This window comes from Gouania willdenowi, chromosome 7, assembly GCF_900634775.1.
Source record: "Gouania willdenowi chromosome 7, fGouWil2.1, whole genome shotgun sequence".
Classification (NCBI taxonomy): Eukaryota; Metazoa; Chordata; class Actinopteri; order Blenniiformes; family Gobiesocidae; genus Gouania; species Gouania willdenowi.
In genome coordinates, this window is record NC_041050.1 from 14,218,198 (window position 1) to 14,237,859 (window position 19,662).

Here is a 19,662-nt window from a genome sequence, read left to right on the forward strand (position 1 = left end):
CGAGCTTGAATCTTTCCTCAGCTTCTTTAGCTGTTTTCTCAATTTCCTTCTGATGCTCGAAAACTTGCTGTTCTTCCTCCTCTTTTACCATGTCTGACAGTATGCCTGCCAAATAATTGTCATTTGTTTTGAGGAGTTCATCAAGTCGGTCGGACAATTTAATAAATTCATCCAATAATTCTTGTTGAGCCATGGAATCTGCCTCCTGTGAGAGATGATTGGCTTGACGAGTAAAAAGACTCTTGGAGGTTGTCCGCTCCTTCTTGAGTTGATTAATCGACTTCTCTTCAGCCATTGCCCTCGCGTCCACAATTGGATTTTAAAAGCCTTTTATCTTTTATTCTTCCTGGTTCACGAGTGGTTTTCAACTGTCAAGTCTATTTTTTACAATGCTTGCCCAACTTGAAAGGACATGGATGGAGCACAAGTAAGACGTGAGGCCAACTCAGCTTTTAACCATTTATTCAGTTTTGTTTTAGGTTTGTAGCAGCAGCAGCAGCAGGTTGAAAACCTTGAGAAAAAAAGGGGTGAAAAGGAGAGAAAGGAAGAATGAGCTCTATTCAAATGTTTTCTAATGAATGAACAATCTGACCTTATATTTTAAATAATGTATCTTTTAAATAAATGAATTTTCTGCTACTTAATATTTAACCTAAGATATGTAACTAGTTTTAATTGTAAAATTAAATCATACTTTGATATCCCTATTTTAACCATTTTAATCAAAGTCTAACTTTTTAACAATGTATTTTACCCATAAACTTATTTATTCATTTTATTTTATATATAAACTTATCTAAAACACTTAACCAATATTTATTGCTCTTAATATTTTAGAGATGTTTTCTTAACATAAATTACACTATGACATCAGAATATATTTATATCAATTGAATCAACTGTAAACCTAATGTGCTTTGACTAAGACCCCTCTGGTAAACACATGGTAAGGCCAAACACTATGTATGTAGATTTAACTTAAAGTTGGGTCAAAATAACATACAAACAAGCACTCAGCCTGTGTTCTTTAACATGACACATAATCCAACTTAAATACTTGCTTTTAGTAGCTTAACTTTAAAAATAAACCATATAAATTCAATAAACTTGAAGCCACTCACCAACAACATCCCTGAGCTCCTCCACTGCATTGTCTGTGTGTCTCAACAAAGGTGTGACTGATTACCAACCAGGTTGGAGCATGAGGAGCTTAGAGCCAACACTCATGCTGGTGCTCCCCTAGCGTTTAGATGCAGAACTACCCCTACATCTGACCTAAAGTGGAGTGGACAGAACAGGTTGGAAAGGAGGAAAGGTTGAAATTGTTGTGCAAGGTGTTTTCTCCTGGAGTATTGGATGCCTTTGTTTGTCTCTTCATTTTTGGCAAACCACATATAAATGTCTTGTGGAATCATTACACTTTACAAAATTACAAGGCCTATACTGAATCTTACACACACTCTGTAAATGTTTTCTTACTTACCAGAAAGATGTCATGACTCTGGATTTTGCCCTTTTTGATTTGTTCTTACTTGTGACGTAAACATCCAAATGGGGCTTCTGTGGCTCAGGAAGCAGGGCAGTTCGATTCGGTTGACAGTTACTCATGTACATACAATATACCTATATCCTGTGAATCTATAAACATGTTCTGCAACCGGGTCTTCCCCGGTAATATTTGATGCATTCGTGATTGATGTCACTTCTGTACCTGATTTCCCCTTTCGGCAAAAATAATTCATAATAATTAAAATCTTATCAATTCCCATCTCTAGTGATTATACAGATGGATATACCTCCATATTTAACACACGCGCTCTGGTGGCCTTGTAAATGAGGTACCAGGTTGTGGTATGGCTCAACCTCAAAATCCTCATAATTATTTTACATTTTAATAACACAAGAATGCATGTTCCGATAATCCATGGACTCTTACAGTTTTAAGCACTATGACCACTGTGTAAACCAGCTCCTAGTGAATTTGAAAAGGGACAAACAACGGAGACAAAAAGTTTGTTCTAAGCAAATGATGTAGTAGAAAAACGAGTATCATGCGCTAGGGTGTTTAATCATTTTTATTTCTTGGATTTACAGTAAATATGTGGGTTTCTAATAAAATTCTCTACCAAAATATGACTTTGTTTAACAAAATAAGTTGTTGCATTCAGGCCAAAGAACACGCGACGATAACTCTAATAACCAACTTAATTATTACTATTATAACACTGACAAAACCTAACAAAGTAAAAACAGCCATGTACAAAAAAGTTGTTGGTTCACATAAAAATACTCCCTATTATTAGACCTCCATATTATATCGTGCAATTTTCTACAGTGAAATCAATAATTTTATACAACATCTGGAACAAATGTGTACAAAACAAACATCTCTTTAAATACCACATCCAAAAACAAGTAGCCACTCCTTTAACATAAAGCCACAAGCACATAAACATTATCTTAAATGACAGATATTGACTAATTTCAGACTGTGACAAAAATAACTTGCTTGTGCAAATGTGAAGTTATTTTCAGGTAACAGTTTTTCCTGTTATTCTTGACAACATTTACACATCATATAATGAGTTGTTGTTCAGCCTCTGTTGACATTGACAATGAAAGGAAGGAGAACAAAACTTAATCTCTGGTGCAAACTGAACCACCTTTTACAATGTCTGAGTGATGACATGGAGTTACATGGAGTAGTTTAGGTCGTATCTCGTTGAAAGGCTTCAAAATATAAAGATGTGGCGAACTGCAAAATATTTGTATTTGGAAAAAATGAAAAAAGCCAATAATCTACCCTTCTTGATAAACATTTACACTCAAACCAAACATTGAGAACAAGCCATAAATAAAAACAATAAATATTTATTCTTTAAAAAAATATTTAGATTTTCTGTGCGTTTTCTTAACCTGTGCTTTCGCTCAGTTCTTGTTGGTCATTTTCTTAAAGTGAATTATAAGTTTACATTTTAATTACTCATTAGGCATCACAACAGGAGCTTGGAAGGAGCAGTGCAACTAAAGCACGTTGGACATATTAAGCGCAGAGGCATCAGCACTACGTGGGTCCTTCACCCCAATGATGAGATCGTTGTTCCTTCGCATGCTCTCCACCAACGAGAGAACATCTGTTCTTTCAACCCTGTGACCTTTGGCCTGCAGCAGTTCAACGTCTTCCTCCAAAAACTCAGCTGGAGGACATAAAAAGACAGGTTATAATGCAATTCATTGATTGATCCAAACATTACTGTACAGAAGACAAGGGCAACTGGCAGCCTGGGGGCCACATGCGGCCCTCTGTCTAACTTTGTGCATTCTCCAAAGCAACGGCTCAAAATGACTCCAAAACACGACAGAAAAATGAAACAAAATGACAAAAAAAAAAACACAGCATGGCATTAAAAAAAAACGGAACGGCAACAAAATTACGGAGCCCCTAAAGGGACACAGGTAAAAAAAATAAATGCGTATTAATTTCACGCACTCACGTAAAGGCCTTTACGTGAGCATGCAATTAAATAAAAATATCCGTGTCCCTTTAGGGGCTCAGAACAAAATGACTCCACAAAACAGCGACAAAAAACACATGAAACAATGACAGTTGACCATACTAAAATGACGAGAAAGTACACAAAAACAAAACAAAACCCTTTGTTCTTTCCTGTAGTAATGCTCAGATCTAACACAAAAAGTGTGAACCTCATAAGCATATTGAAATAATACGTGATTAAATTGTACCAAAGAATAACCAGAAGAAAAACCTCACCATCCACCAATAGTGTGTTGGGCTGAAGCTGAGGATGGAGTCTTCCATATGCTACGCTGTCGCTCATATTTCTTTGAGAAGACAGGACGTTCATCAGCACCTGTGCAGAATTACATGTGGATTAAATATAAAAATGGTTGATGTGTTTCTTTCTTCCACCCACCAATAATTGCCCAAAAATGAAATTTTAAAACCTTTAAAAAAAGAGAACCGGTTCCGAGTAATCCAATTCCTAGGAATTGTTTGTTTGCTTTCCAGTCAATTCTGCTTATCGGCTCCTCTTACGTCACGAATACTAACGATAAACCCCTCCAGGTCCTGCATATTGTGTTTATGCTAGCACACAGTGAAGCTCCTTCCACCATCTAGTTGTTTGCTGTCCACCGCAAATCCACCTCCTCCACCCGCTGCTGTGCTGTCCTCCGTGCTCTGTTTGTAGCGTCTCTGTTGCTACGCTTGTCACTTCTGGGTTCTGTACACTCGCGCTAAAGTTGCTTCTTGCACAGACTTTTATTCCGAAAGCAGAACACACACCTCCTCACCAGTTTATGTCTTCAGAACAAGTAATCAGACACGGGAGACGGACTGGTACTGATCGTGGTCTGTAGTTTGCTCTTTCACACGTTCACACACACGGCTGATGACATCACATGTAACAACGGGGACGGCGTCTCTGAAGGTCCATTTATAGAAATGTAAACAAAGGCTAAACTAAAGCTTTACAGTTTAAATACATAACAATAAGTGCAGCTGTACTTTTGGTTAATAAGTTCTTTTTTTTTTACAGAATAATTATTTATTTTATGTCTGAATTAGTTTTGGATCAAGTTGTTCAAGTTCAAACGGAGCACTGTAAATATTCTCAAATGTTTGTAGCCAAAATGTGTCATATGTTGTAATGATAATAATAATAATAATAATAATAATTTATAAATTTTATATAGCACTTTTGTATATATTATTATCCAGTGAAAACAATCTATACCTGGTAGATTAAAAGAGAGCTGATATCCCTGCAGGAAATTAAAGAGACAAAGATAATGTAATTAAGCAAACAAATCCATTTGTATTATTTAATTCCCTCACTCAATGAGAATCGATAAGGCAATCAGCAAGGAATCGAATCGATAAGCAGTATCAATAATGGAATCGGAATCGCTAAATATTTATCAATTCCCATCCCTACTCATGGCTTTGGAACACTGAGACTGAAGTGAAGATCACTTGCAGGGGATTTCTCTATTATTATTATTATTATCATTTTCAATCATTTTTCATTTAATTTAAAAAAAAAAAAAACTTCATTAAACAAACATATCAAGCTGTCAAAATGACCTGCTTGTTCCTTCCTGAAGCTATAATATAAGCTCACCAAGGGCATAAGGCATCTAGGCTACACCCTGACAGCTCATACATACACATACACACAAAATATAAATGTACATGCATCTTATAAAAATCACCTGTGTGATTCCACTGAGAGCTTTTTCCCCATTTGAAGATCCAACTACTACATATGTGCCACACAATCCTATAGCTGGTCTCACTGCTGTGGGCATCAGGAAGGACATGGGTCTTTTCCCAGGTTGAATGGCGTTATGCTGCATAAAATCAAACTGAAAATTATCGACTCAAAATCAACAACAACATTCGCAATACAATTGAGAAAATTGGATCAATTTTATAAGGCACTGAAAGGAAATCATTACAGGATTAGGTGATAAATGCAGGGATTTGTTAGGCCAGGAGAAGTCCAAGATTTGGCTATTTAAAAGGATTCCTGAAGGCGTCACAATCCCACTGCCAAACGGTTTGTTCAGAGAGCTGAAACAATGAAAAAAGTTAGATTGAAAAAAACAGATTTAGATTTTATTGATTATTTACAGTTTGATTGGAGCAGTGGTTCTTTTAAAGAATGAAATACCTAATAACTGACACGATGTGGTCATCTGGGCCCATGACCATGACCTGAGCCGCGGCTGCACCGTCCTCCAAAGTAAACAATGAAGTGTAATGGCTCGCAGGGAACGCCTGTGAGTCGTTGATCATCTGGCGGAGCAGGGAAGCCTGAGGTTTGCTGTGAGAACCAAACACCAAAGGTAAACACTGTCGAGCCTGGCACAGATTAACCCATTGATTTCATGTGTGAGATGGTGTTTTTGTTTTTACCTCAGCATCCTGTCAACCACTCCTGAGACAGAGGCTTCGTACAAGGGGTCACCCAGCTCACTCGCCAGGGCAAGTGCGATTTTTACAGCCTAAAAAGGAGCATAGCAACAGTTTTTTTTACTAACAACCTGAATGCATCCCGGCAAGTTTCTGATCTCCTGACATGAATCCGATACCCAGAGTTTCCCATCGCCGGGTATGTTGACCCAGGGTTTATGGATAGACTCAGGGTTTGTTGAACCACCTTTCTGGAATACACCTCTGATACACACCAATTAACACTAAGTGGTTCTAAAGCACAATAACATAAAATGTGCGTAATGTATTGAGTAGTTCAGTCCTCAAAGTGTGGACAAAGGAGAATGGACCTGACAAAGCACCATGTTGTATCGTAGTTGGAAAAGGAAGAGACTGGAATTGATGAACTTTAACTCGCTCTAGACCTTTCAAAAAAGGAGGTACAGGAGCTGAAAAAACAATGGGAAGAGGAGCGAACAAGGACGCAGAATAAGGGAAAGAAAACAGATTCCATCCTTGAAATCCAGAAGAAAAAAATTTCCAACCTCAAGCTTATCCTGGACCAATCAAAACTAGACTTGGTATGAGAAGATAAAAATGCTAAAAAAAATATGTTATGTTCACCCTGGAAGCAGCGCTCACTAAAACAAAGAATATGGTGATCAGCAGACACCTCTGATGAAGACTGGCAATTGCTAATTGAAACATGTCAGCAGATCGAAGTAGATTTCCTGACGAACAGTTGTCTGAATAACTAAAACCTTAAACATTTACTGCTGTGTTGCATTCAGATTCATATTTGAAAGTGTTGCTACCTCTGCAATCCAGTGATAAGTGATGTTTCTGGGGACCTGTCCCGTAATGTTGTAACCTTCAAGAATGTTGAGCGCGGTGATCAGAGCGACCCCTGCATGAGGGGCTGGAGCTGCCATCACATGATGACCTTGATATATAAGACAATACACAATAACCCTTATTGATCCAATAGATTAGCAACAGAGGAGTTGGGTATTTTTTTAAACACATGTTGAGATTTTGTTTGTCATATAATCATCTTATTCATGTCTGATGTCAAAGTAATAGAGCTGGCACAAAGCAAACTCATGTTGGTGTGAAGAATCGCTTTTTCTAGAGTAAACAGAGTCAAAACATACATTGTATGCCCAGATTAATTGATAGGACAATGATCTTTTTGATTATTTGATCCGTTCAAGTGTAAGAAAAATAAACAGATGACAGTTTTTACCCTGGTACATGATCTCTGCTGGTTTTTGCAGGACAGTGCTGTAGTTTCCCAAGTCCTCTTCTGTGAGCACTCCCCCTCTTAGTTGCACCTAATTAAAATATTTGATTAGATATTTTATTAATCCCACAACAGGGAAAAACCACTTGTTATAGCAGTAAGAGATAAAACAAACAAAAGCAAAATACGTACACAATTTACCCTATGTAGAAAGGAATACACCAAACAATTTAACAACATACAAAATACAGATATATATAAAAAACTTAATATTTTAACAATAAACATTTGAGTGAAGTACAAGGTGTAAAAGTATGGTAGATCATAAAAAACAAAAACAGGAAAAATGAACGAGTCCACTTTAACTTTCCCACTTACTGTCAAACAATAAACACAAAATAATCTCCTGAATGTGTTTCTTTTTATTTCTCGTCCTTAGAGAGCTTTATCATTTACGCTATTATTGTACACTTCTTTGGAGGGGAGAAACACCAGAAATAATCTGAAATATTCATATGTTCAAGTTTTGTATAAACGTAATAAGGTCAATCAGGTTTATTGACTTACATTTAGAAGTTAAAAGAAAATGTATTGTGTGATCAACTTTAAGTGTGATCTCAGGGCAACACCCTTAAGTAAATAACCTGACATGACCTTACTTGCTTTGTTTACAATTGTAATTTACTGTAAAAAAACTTACGGCCTGAGTACATATGACTCATTGTGCAACTAATTATGGGTTTTGAATGGACTTGAGTATGTTTGGTAGGAGTCTTCGATAGTGAGGCATGATTACTACTTCAACTTAGAATTTTAGACAGAATTTAAGGCAAAATAGCTGAAAAAGAAGGAATTTCTCACTGCTGCCGCCATTTCCTGTGCCAGGTTTGCACTGTAGAACTCTGAAATCCCCTTCTCAGCAACAGCATTCAGAATGGCTGCTAAATCCAGGCGCTTGCTAAACAGTCCAGAGAGGGGAGCCTGACCACTGGGAAGGAACACGTTCAGAAAGGCATCCGACATGTTCTGGTCCTTGACTTTTGCCAGAGCTTCAGCTTTGGGGGAGAAAGGACAGACAGGTGAGATAACACTAATTATGTCTGTACTGTGTGATTTTCCTTACAGAAAACAACACATTAACAGCCAGTAATTTGAATGAAATTACCTACCTAAGTCGTGAGTAACATTGAACCCATCTGTGGCCACATCTGCTGCCATGGAAACCACTTCCTTCCATGGCATCCTAGTACAACCAAAGACTGTGTGAGGAGGCTTGGTTTATAGATGTTGAATTCTTAAGGATTAAACACATTCTCCTTAAGGATGTAAGAAAAAGAAACATGGAAAATAACTAGTGATGCACCGAAATTCCGGCTACCGAAAATGACCCGAAAGTGCATTTTCGGTTTTCGCTCAAAACACTTTTCTCACCGAAACAGGACGTTGTAAAGACGCGAGCAAACTCTGCAGTCAGCACAAGCGCTCGTCTGGAAATGGGCCAACTTGTCCGCTGACGAGGCTGTATTTCAATACATCTGAGCAATAAAGCGTGTTCTGAGCAGAGATGATGGAGCACGTATGTTTCTGTGTCACAGTCACTTAGACACTGTATATATGTGTCACCCTCCGTTAAAACGGACCCCTACACCTTTTTTCCTTTAGGTGTTTTGATTACATTTTGAAGCAGCTGTGTCTTTTATTGAGTTTCGATCACTAGATATTTCATTGTAAACACAAAACTGAATGTAGACACACAGCGTGAGTGAGGAAGAGAAGGGAAAGTCAAGCCACGCCCCCACGCTACATCTAAAGGGTGATTTGGTGGAAAAATAATTTCTCTGTCAGCCTGGAAGACGGTAGAAAATGGCAAAAAAAAAAAGGCAGTTGGATTTAAAGATATTTTTAAGCCAATAAGTGAAGCTATGCCCGACGTTTAGAAATCCAAGTTTGTGTCTGTGGAAATCGCGAAACAGCAGCAGTAAAGTAGGAGTTAGCGTAGCGAGTAGCAGCTGTAGTGATGATGCTAATGCAGGAGAACCGGCCTCCAACAGACAGGACACGGTAGGAAAACTATCCAAAGGACTCAAGATGAGCAAGACAAGGCAGGCCTCGACTGTGAAATATGTTAAAAAGGATAAGGGTGTAAAAGTCTGTAAATATTTTGTGTTCTGGGAGTTAATGTCCTTTGTGGCTAAATTAATGGTGATTTTGAGCTGTCCTTAGTGCTTAAACATGGTAGATTTGACAGCTGTCACTCGCAATGAGAGACGGACGTAACAGGCGATTGTCCGTACTTCTTTAATGCTGATTCATCATTCTTTTATTAAACATTTAAGTAGGGCTGAACGATTTTGAAAAATAATGTAATTGCAAATTTTTTCCTCAATATTGCGATTTAATATACGATTATTTTTTCAAGGGTCTCTTGTCATGTCGTGACATTTTTGTCTCTCGCTTACTGCCGGAACAACACTCTGCGTTTGTTCCGGGACCTCATGATTCACAAATGAAGATCTGGATGGGAATAAAATTAAACCAACGTGCACAAGAAATGATCCACGCAGCAACCAAAGCACACAGAGCTGTGTGCGCATCTCCAAGAACATGCTTGGATAATAAATAAAGCTAAGAAGCTGATTTACATCTAGAACTTTAATGCACTTTGTGTTTTAATGACAGAACATATTTACTTTTACTCTCTTCCAGCCGCTCGATCAGTTATAGGCCTGTACAACATCATTTAATGTGTGAGTGGTGTCAAATTAAACATTTTATTTTATATTGTGCATTGTTGAAATGCCAGTCCTAAATAAGTATTTTCATATTTTTAATTGATTTATTGTTTGAAGCATTATTATTAACTTACACAATTGCAATGTTTTAAATTTAGTGAAGTTAATACACATTCAGAGCCATAAAGGCAATGGGAATAATAAGTTGCATAATAATTTATTTCGGTGTTACAGTTTTCAGCCTTGGTTTTCTCATTTTCGGTTTCGGCCAAGAATTTTCATTTCGGTGCATCCCTAAAAATTACCCATATTGTAGCTATGAGAAATGTGAGACTGTTTACCAGATCACAATATTTTTACTTACTCTGATATATCATTTGGCAATGAAAAAATTAAGCCAGAGATTTAAAACATGATAAAAAGCAATAAAAGATAATAATGACAGTACCTCCCATAGAGCTGGTGAGCCTGATGCATCCCACTGAGCATCCCTGGTACTCCCACCAGCAGGCCAGGCTAAAACAGCAAAATACATACACAATTTAAACAAACAACACTGTCTTATTAACCTTGCCTGCAAAACGGTGTTCACAAACACCAGAATCCATATCGTGCTGCTCCCACCTTTGCCTTTCGAATCCGAACCGATGCGGTTCGAACCAATCGTGAGGCAGTGTTGTGGTTTAGGGCGGGATATCCCGGTGTGACAAAGGCAGAAGCGCCGAAGCAAAAATGGCGCATGCGCAGTTGCGGGGTGAGGTACTATCTGGGCTACCGCTATTAGCATAGCAAATCAAAATAAAAAGATGTCAACGCAGGAGGATGAACGTGTGGAAGCTGCTACAAACTCAGATAAGAATCCAGCATTTCCTTTTTGAAAGAGCAACAGCGAGAGACGCTTTGTGCATTTTTGGACGGCAAACATGGCAAAGTGGAACCTTGTTGTTGTTGCAGCAGCGTCTCAGCGGCGCATGCAGATAACGACATCATCATTTGTTACCGTGTGATTGGCTAAAACAAATCATGGTGGACAGGTGCTTCGCCCAATCAGCTTCAAGCATTCTGTTCATGTCCCTCCCTGGTTCCGAAAGAATTTGCCAGACACAGACCCAGATCGATGTGGAGAACTCGAGTTAGAGGGAGGGCTACACATCAATCTAATTCTTGCCAGGTTCCTGTCTTATGCTTTCTGTGTTAAACGTCAACAGGTAAAGAAGAAATGATTCGCTAAAACAAACAATCTCACCTGGAGGTCAAGGTTGGTCAGCATCATGTCCTCCTGAATAGCAGATGGTGCCGTCTCTCTGAAGTCAATCACTCTCGTCTCATTCTTACGAATGTTGTGCACCAACATGATGCCACCTCTTAATGAACATAAAAAACATGAATTTCTTTATTGAGTTTTGCGGCAGTGACACTAAAAAAAAGGACACATGTCTTCATGACTCACCCTCCTATACCTGAAGTGTGAGGATGGACTATCCCCAGGCAGAGAGCAGCAGCAATGGCAGCGTCCACACTGGAACCCTGCTTTGCTAAAATGTCAAACCCAAGAGATGTACACTGAGCCGCATCCGTCACTACTGCTCCATGGTAAAAAACCTTAGGTAATAGAGGAAAGCATGAATATAGATTTTATGGGGATAGAATATCATATATAACAAAAAGAATCACACCTGTGGGTCTCCGAGGTAGATCTGCATGATAAGAGCTACAGTCACTCCGGTAGCAAAGGTAAGACATGCAGTGATGATGACGGTCAGTCCGTCACGCTGACAGGCACATTCTTCAACAAAAGGATCTCTAGTGGTTTCCTGTAGTGAGGCCACATCATGACTGGCCAGGTCTGAAGCAGAGGAAGGAAGACGCTGAAGCCGAGCTGACTTAAGGAACAGATCTGGATCTAAGAAATTCAGCAAAAAAAAAAACAAGCAAACAAACAAAAGATTTAGACAAGAGCACTCAGAGTAGGGCTGCTTGATGATAGAAAAACATTATAATCACGATTATTTTAGTCATAATTGAAATCACAATTATTCAAACAATTATTTGTCAAACAAATAGTTATTTATTTGTGTACAAAACAATGTAAAATATATTCTTTAAAGATAAATAAAATCCTTCAAACACTAAAATCAAGTATGTTCACAAAACTAAACAGTTCTTGCACATAATGTGTCTTTGTTCTAGGTCTTCATTATCAAATCCAAAGTGTTCCCAAGACAAAAACTCATCCAGAATCAGTGTATTGATCTGTATCTCATCCAAAATTGTATGTAATCTTTCAATGGCATAAGGTCCATCTTTAATGAAAAAGTTGTCAAAATCTGCTAAGTACTTTTGACGAAATCCTGCTAACAGCCAAACAAACTAAATAAACGCTGGTTAAAATATTGCCTACTTGGTAGAGGTAAAAAGACACAATCAAATCAGCGCTTCAAATCCAAAATCTAGAAATCTAGAAAACCAAATGAAATCAAATTAAACAGGAGATATACTGTATACAACAATAACAATACATTTAATTGGCTGCTGTCCACTATACTTAAAGAGTAAGTACACCCCAAACCACCTTTTTTCTGCTCAATATATGTGTATTTGGGTGATAAGTAGTGCTGTTGATTGATCCTAGTCCCACATTTTAGTAAAAGTATTTTAATTTTGCGTATTTAACTGTAAAATGTCCAGTATACTGGCAACTAAGGGTTGAACGCGGGCTATTACAACTGAATTTTGCTATTGGTTGAACAGTAAGTTCATGAAACCCCTGCATCATTACTTTAACTGTTGGTCCCGCCTCTCCCATGAAACCTGGTACCCGCCTCCTTGCAAACTGTAGCATGTAGGTTGGATTGACACCTCAAATGACCTCCGTGGCAAAAGTGTCCACACGGTCCATTACGGTCTGACTTGCTCAAGTTTAGCTCGTTAGCTGGCAGTTGTGATGGGTTTTAATTCTGTGTGTGCGGGGACGGAGGGGAGGGGGCGGTTACTGAAAGTAGCTGGGCGTGTCTTACTGCAACAGCAGTAACGCCCATAATCAAGGCTTTTTTTGAATTTCCCTCCGAGTGGCAGCTCAGCAGAAAGCAGGGGTGTACTCACCCTTTAATGTTTAAACGCGCTCTTACTAGGGGTGTGACGATACATTCAGATCATAAGATTGAGATGAGACAAGATTTTAAGAAAACTAAAGAAAATAAATTGTACGCTTTTGTATACAGTTATATCTGTGACTTGCATTTCATAAATAAAATTATAAAAAAAAAAAAAAAAAAGATTTTAAGAAAACTATAATGACAAAATATATGACTGGACCAACAGATGTTTATTTAACCGAGTTGCACATGCATTTTGAAATGTTTTATTATAACTCTTTACATGCATGATGTAAGCATGGGCTTTTAATAAACTTCTTCTTTCACAAATTGAAACTAAAACTTGTAAAAGTTAAAATAAAATTACATATTTCTTTTTTTTTTTGTGCAAACAATATTATGCGCAAAACTACTCGGCAAAGTGCTACTCTGTCAATACAGAGTGCATATAGAGCAAACAGACCCTGACCAAGTATGTCATTAACAACATGCTGCAACTACACAGCCATGTTCTTTTAACTGTTAATAAACTTCTTCTTCCACAAATTGAAACTAGAACTAAAATTTTCCTCCTCCACTTCTTCTTTTCCTTCTCCTGCTTTAGGTTCTGGCAGGATAGACGTAGCAAAGGCGCATTACTGCCCCCACAGGTCACAAATAGAAGTTTGGATAGGTCACAAAAAAAAAAAAAATCTCGTGAGACAGATTTTTAACACAACGATAATTTTTTAACTCTCTCTTCAATTTTTGACAGACCTGCCTCTTGTTCACTGAGGATCTTGTCGTCATCTCTGTGAGGCTTCATGGTGTTATCCCCAGACATGGCATCATCCTCTGGCAGCCTCGGAAAACTGGTAATGCTCATGTAATCCACTGGAGAATAAGCGCTTCCCAATGTCGTCTCTGGGTTGGTATCTTTATTCACCACAACTGGGTTTGGAAATGCTGCCACGATTTCTGGAGTAGAGTTGTTCATGGCTGCTCGTTCTTGATACAATGTGTATCACCTTATTGCGGAGTGAGTGAGTCAGTGCAGGGAATCCATGTCTTCAATGACTTCTGCTTTCATGGGATCATGAACCAAGGTCCAGCAACTGCAATTCAGATGAGAACATCTTCATTAAAGGAATGTCCCTGATTGGTGCACAAAATAGATGGAAGAAAAGAGGACTACATTTGATTTCATAGAACAATGTAAAAATATCAAGGCTTTTTGAGAGGAAGTTAAAAAAGCAATTGAAAAAGTTATACTAAAAGATAATCTATTGAATCCTGCCTTTTTTTATTTTAGGGTCAGACTTCACAGGTGACAAATATATCAAGAGCAAACGAACAAGAATTGATAGATCTGTGACTTTTTGCATGCTTTAAAAATATATATATATAGAATAAAAAAACAATTCTATTATTTTTAGAAAAACAAGAATAAAACAAATGTACATTTTTTGATTAGGCAAATTTGAACAGCTTTAAAAAAAATTAAAAATAAATTGAAAAATGCAGCAGAGAGGAAAATCAGTCTAAACGACAAAGTTTGAGCATTACTTAGGTTGTCACAGCCAAAACAGCACAATATGGTAGTTTTGTGGTGGGTTAATGGGTGCACTAATCGCCACAATAGTTCAGTTAAACTTGGTTTCTTTAATATTGTTATAATACTTCGCCATGAAGGGGAACATACACAGAAAATTAGCGAAGACTGGCAAAGGGCATAGTTTGCCAGCATAAATAGGAAAGATCGCAGTCTTCGAAGATATGCTCAGATCACTTTGTTACCGGTAAGGAAACATTTTCAAACAAGATTATCATTTTATTTGTAACTAATGAAATGAATACTTGAGTTATTATGTTTTTCACATGTCCAGAATACGTTGGGTACGGTAGCCTACTGCTTCCTACAGTACATGTCTACCATCCATGCCTGCCATCTATAATTATAGACTAGTTCTTTAGTACTAGTAGTATATATTTCAAGCTATTTTTGTATATGAATATAGTTTGTTTTTTATTAGCATGTTCACTATTTTAACTTTTATTTTTCAGGTAAACCAGCTGCATTGTATGACAGATCTCACCCTGACTGGGCAGCTAGTGTCAAACTGTCAAGCATGACAGTACTGACGCCATCAAAGTCTAAAAAAATATATATATAATTGTATATTTCCGGTTGTAGAATGATTTGTGCATCTGTACTTCAGGTCTCTCAATTTAAAGTAATATTATTTTTTGTGTTAGAAACCCTTAAAACCTATCATGTCTGTCAATGTGATGTCATACTGCAGTGTAGCCTATAATAAAGAAAGAAATATTCTTTTGGTAAACAGTGTGGATGTGTCCATGTTCCGTTTGACTGAATGTAGCAGGCAGATTCATCTGTAACCAAACTATAAACAAAATAAAATATGTCTAATTTTTCTTGAATGTTTGTTTCTATTTACGAAATAGTTTTGATAATTCGGTATTTCGCCACGCAACTATTTTGTATCTCATGCATGGTAGTGTTGCCAGGATCATCGGGGGCAGGAAACCAGACAATCTCGGAAACATAACCAATAGAGCGCCGCATTCTGCATAAAACACCAATTAATATATCAAACATCTCCTGGGGTCCAAGATCAAACTATTATAAAGAAACCAAAATTAAGTGGAATCGTGGCCAGGAACCAAACCTCCACCCCACCCTTCCAATGAAACCAAGAGAGAGATTTGTTGTCAAATATTTATGAATAAATATGACTTCTACATACAGGCTATAAGCATACATTGCCTGTGACTACAATCACAACTCATGCATATTCTCTTTAATTTATAAAAAAAAAAAAAAAAAAAATTGTTTTCTTTGTTTGATGTGGCATACATAAAAGGCAATAATTATGTGATCTGGGTTCTTTTTTAAGATTAATGCAGCAAAACAGAAAGGGCTCCGACATGAGTACAAGATTCTCTTAGTCACAGTGGGGAGATTCAATGATTCAAAAAAAGTGACGCTATAACCCAGGGCCTCAATGGGGTCTCATTAATTCTTTGAGAATGGCAAACTTAAAATAAAATTAAAATGACGATAGTTTAAACATTTAAATCTACTGTCTTAAGTTTGGTACATGGATTTATAAACATCCAGTTTGCATGTCAGTGTAAGGGTTTAAATACTTGGGATGAATTATGGACTATACCAATCTTTCTGTGACGAAAATCATTAAAATACATTGAAACGTTTTTTTGTTTTGTTTTGTTTTTTTCCTCCATTTTCTATAATTTCCAAGTATACTGCCTCTTTAAAAGTTACAGTTAGTAACATGTTCATAAAAAAATATTATACCTTCAGGCTCAGCGAGTTCTCATCATACGCCCACTGATAATAACTAAACATGGTTAATATAATTATCATATACACCGCATGTTAGGACGCACTGAATCAAAATCATAGCGTATTTAAACAGTAATCCTCAAAGCTTCAAAACTTTTGAGTTACAGTTTTTGTAAAGCCATTAAAAAAACCACATCACATCAATTGTTCACAAGATAAAATTGAATTACTATTACTTGGTATAAACAATCAGAAAAGAAGTTGAAATCCATGACATAAACTGCCTTGTTTACTTAAATAGTTCTGCATACCCTGCCTGTCACAAGCACTTTCCCATTCCCCGTCATGCTGTACACATCTTTCACCCAACCATTCATGAACTGGTTGTACGCCTCAAGTTGTTTGAAAGCCTTTAACTCTTCCATAGTAAAAGCACTTTTGGAACAAACCAGATAGTTTACAATGTCAATGTACATTACAGCAGGAAAGTATTTATCGTTTACAAACTTTGTACAGATCCACACCGATGCATTCTGTCTTGCTGTCGTATCTGTGTCTTGTTTATCCAAACCATCTCTGTGTTGCCTTTTGGGTGTTTTACCAACCATTTGCATTGGTTTTGTAACAGACTTTAATTGTCTTTTGTGGAGTGGAATGCAGCGAAGCGAGTAGTAAACAATACAAGCCTGCCTCTCAAATTGGCATCACATGATGGGGTAATCGACTGTGAAATCTATGTATTTATTAGTGACAAGTTGTGCCAGCTCAGATATATATATATATTTCAACTGCGTTTTATTAATATTACTAACTAGATTTATATCTATACACATTCTGTTTTTATATCAAACATGTATTTTTTTCTTCTTCATTTTTATCAATTACTAGACATCTCAAGCGACCCTAATTAAACTCTAGGGGACCCCACATGGGGTCCCGACCCCAAGGTTGAAAACCCCTTGATTAAATGGTAAAAACGGTTTGCCATTTTACTACAAAGTCTGAGCAGGTGCGTCTTTGACAGGATGTGAATCAAATAGCGATCACGCGTTTTATTCCACCTTCAAATGGCTTCAAACTAGATCATAAAACAAACAACACATGAACATTTGCGTCCGTTTCATCTTTGTTGCTCTCGATTAAACAAACCGCAGACATTCTTGTCGTGCGTAGAGCTTTACCTTTGCCATATGTGTGGCGCAGAAAAGCCAGGAACAACCGCGTTACAATACAAATAGAGGCCAGCTCAGCAGACTGTTGACATCTATCTCAGTGTCCGGTTTTTAATCACTAAACGCATCGTCTCTCAACACCAACACAAATGCATCTCATGAGGCCAATGGAGGTGAAGACGTTTCCTTTTGGTTAAGCACTTTGCAGACGCTCCCTGCCCGCCCTGCTCCTAATCCGATGCCCATTGTTATATCCTCTTTAATTATTTTTATTTTTATTTTTTAGCTAAGCAGACCGACTTAAGTAAATAAAACAACTCTGTATTATATTATCGGTGTTACATTGATGACAAAGCGGTGTATTGTATTTCTACCACCGTCTAATCTAGAAATATCGACGCAAGAAAATCGAATGCATTTGTTACTGAATGTAACTGAGATGTTACTCACCTCTGTCGTTGATAAATGTCATTTATGACCAGCGTACAGTATCTTCTGTTGTATTTTGTGGAGCAGGTGAGAGGAGAGGAGGAGCTCCGTGTTCGTCAGCGGACTGATATGAATCTGTGCCCGGAACGCAGCTCGCGGGAACGGGCTTCGTGTTACAGAATAGAACAACCGGTAAAACTTGTCCGAGACTCCGCGGGTCGGCATGTGAATGGCCTCTTTTTAAACTATCATCTCTACTGAAACTTAAGTACGACAACCTGTTTCATTTTTAAACATTACATAATGGACAAACGTGTCGTTTAAATACACATAATCTTCTGCGGTGTCTCAAAGATGCTTTCCACGCTAGATTCACAGAAACCAGGAAATTGGCTTTTATTACAAGCACTGAAACAAAACAGGTTTTTCTAAGTAGTCCCCCCACCTCAGATAACTGGTGACCCTGATACAACCCGAAAATGACCCAGTTTCCTATTTAGCCAAAAGGAAAAATAGAACATAAAAAGGATATACATTGATGGAAAGCAGAAATTCCTGCAGTGCCACATTCCGCGAATGCACCACCCTACGTAACAACGTTTCAGAGTGATTAAAATGATATGCAAACACTAATGTGTATAAATACATGTAAATAAAACAGAAAATCATAGGTTTGGAAGGTTTTTTTATGAGCAAAAACTCTAATTATGACTCAAATTTAGCTTTATAGTGGTCAATCATCATTATGACATGTTACTCTCATTTTAGCTGCTACATCTAAATCCATGTAATCCATTTGGCCTCTCTATAAGTAGTCCAACTGTATTTACTTTATTCCACACAACAGAAAGTATTAACTAACCATACCACACTCATCTCTACCTGTCAACTTCTCATTTGAATAGCTTACCAAGTCCCCATATAAAAAATTCAAGATAATGTATACAATATATGTAGACTTGTAGATGTTTTCAAACTTCTATATATATATATTTATATATTCAAACTTTTCTTATATATTTATATTTCCTCTGTCTGTTGACAGCATATTTAAGTAAGGTAGATAGATATTAATTTATGATGATTAATTTGCTATCAATTGACATGCTGTCTTCTTTTATGTGTGAGTTCAGATCAGTTCCCAAGATCCACTTTCCCACAACAAAGCAAGGACACAAGATTCAGGTGTTAACCTGAGTATTTATTATTGTTGTTTTCCGGCTTTTTTTTCTTTCTTTTTTTGGCGGGCACCTCTGTTTTTGAAATGGTTGCTGAAAATCCCATTTGTTGATTTTTGCATAGGTCTTGCCTGTTGACAGACGGTTGTCCATGTCTGGGGATGGAAAAATCAGCACATCACAAAAACCATGCAGAAATAGTGAAAGGCACAATCACCATAAATATCAGATACACCATTTTATATGTCTATATATTAGATTTTTTTTATTTATTTTTTGGGAGGGGAGGGGTGTACTAATTCAGATGTGATGTGGGTCAAAACCCAAGTGTTTTAAAGCTGCCATCATTTTAGGGCACAACATAAAACACACACAAAAAAAAAAAAAAAAAACTCCCCAGACATTCAATGCCTTTCATTTTAAACATCATAGTGTTGAACAACATGTTCTAATAACTATATGAGAAAATACAAGCATGTGCTATTGTGTTTCTTTTTTAATAATACATTTCATTACCTGTTTAAATATAGAAACTCTACGTCTTCTG

General features: G+C 37.3%; 2 protein-coding genes across 3 annotated transcripts in view; both read right to left on the bottom strand.

Annotated features, from left to right (window-relative positions):
- The window catches only part of LOC114467603 (DNA topoisomerase 1), a 703,770-nt gene that overhangs the window by 47,671 nt on the left and 636,437 nt on the right, over positions 1-19,662 (bottom strand). The window lies entirely within an intron of this gene.
- On the bottom strand, positions 2,058-18,323 carry ggt7 (gamma-glutamyltransferase 7). 2 transcript variants are annotated; one of them, XM_028454032.1, is made up of 16 exons: positions 17,959-18,323; positions 13,786-14,123; positions 11,611-11,837; positions 11,385-11,536; positions 11,181-11,298; positions 10,383-10,450; positions 8,372-8,445; positions 8,064-8,257; positions 7,206-7,293; positions 6,775-6,902; positions 5,942-6,030; positions 5,697-5,849; positions 5,482-5,596; positions 5,236-5,373; positions 3,773-3,872; positions 2,058-3,197 (listed from the first exon to the last, which is right to left on the bottom strand). In XM_028454032.1, the coding sequence occupies exons 2-16, from the start codon at positions 14,003-14,005 to the stop codon at positions 3,025-3,027; spliced, it is 2,037 nt and encodes a 678-aa protein (XP_028309833.1). In that variant the 5' UTR covers positions 14,006-14,123; positions 17,959-18,323; the 3' UTR covers positions 2,058-3,024. The 2 variants fall into 2 exon arrangements, with proteins under 2 accessions (XP_028309833.1, XP_028309834.1); XM_028454033.1 differs by lacking the exon at positions 17,959-18,323 and adding an exon at positions 17,518-17,661.

Bases quoted from the DNA above. Each gene is read 5' to 3' on its own strand.
- ggt7 (XM_028454032.1), bottom strand. From the start codon at position 14,005: ATGAACAACTCTACTCCAGAAATCGTGGCAGCATTTCCAAACCCAGTT. The intron at 6,031-6,774 runs GTAGCAACACTT...GCTCCTTTTTAG, and splicing joins CTTATCACTGGATTGCAGAG to GCTGTAAAAATCGCACTTGC. The intron at 5,850-5,941 runs GTAAAAACAAAA...TGGTTCTCACAG, and splicing joins GTGGTTGACAGGATGCTGAG to CAAACCTCAGGCTTCCCTGC.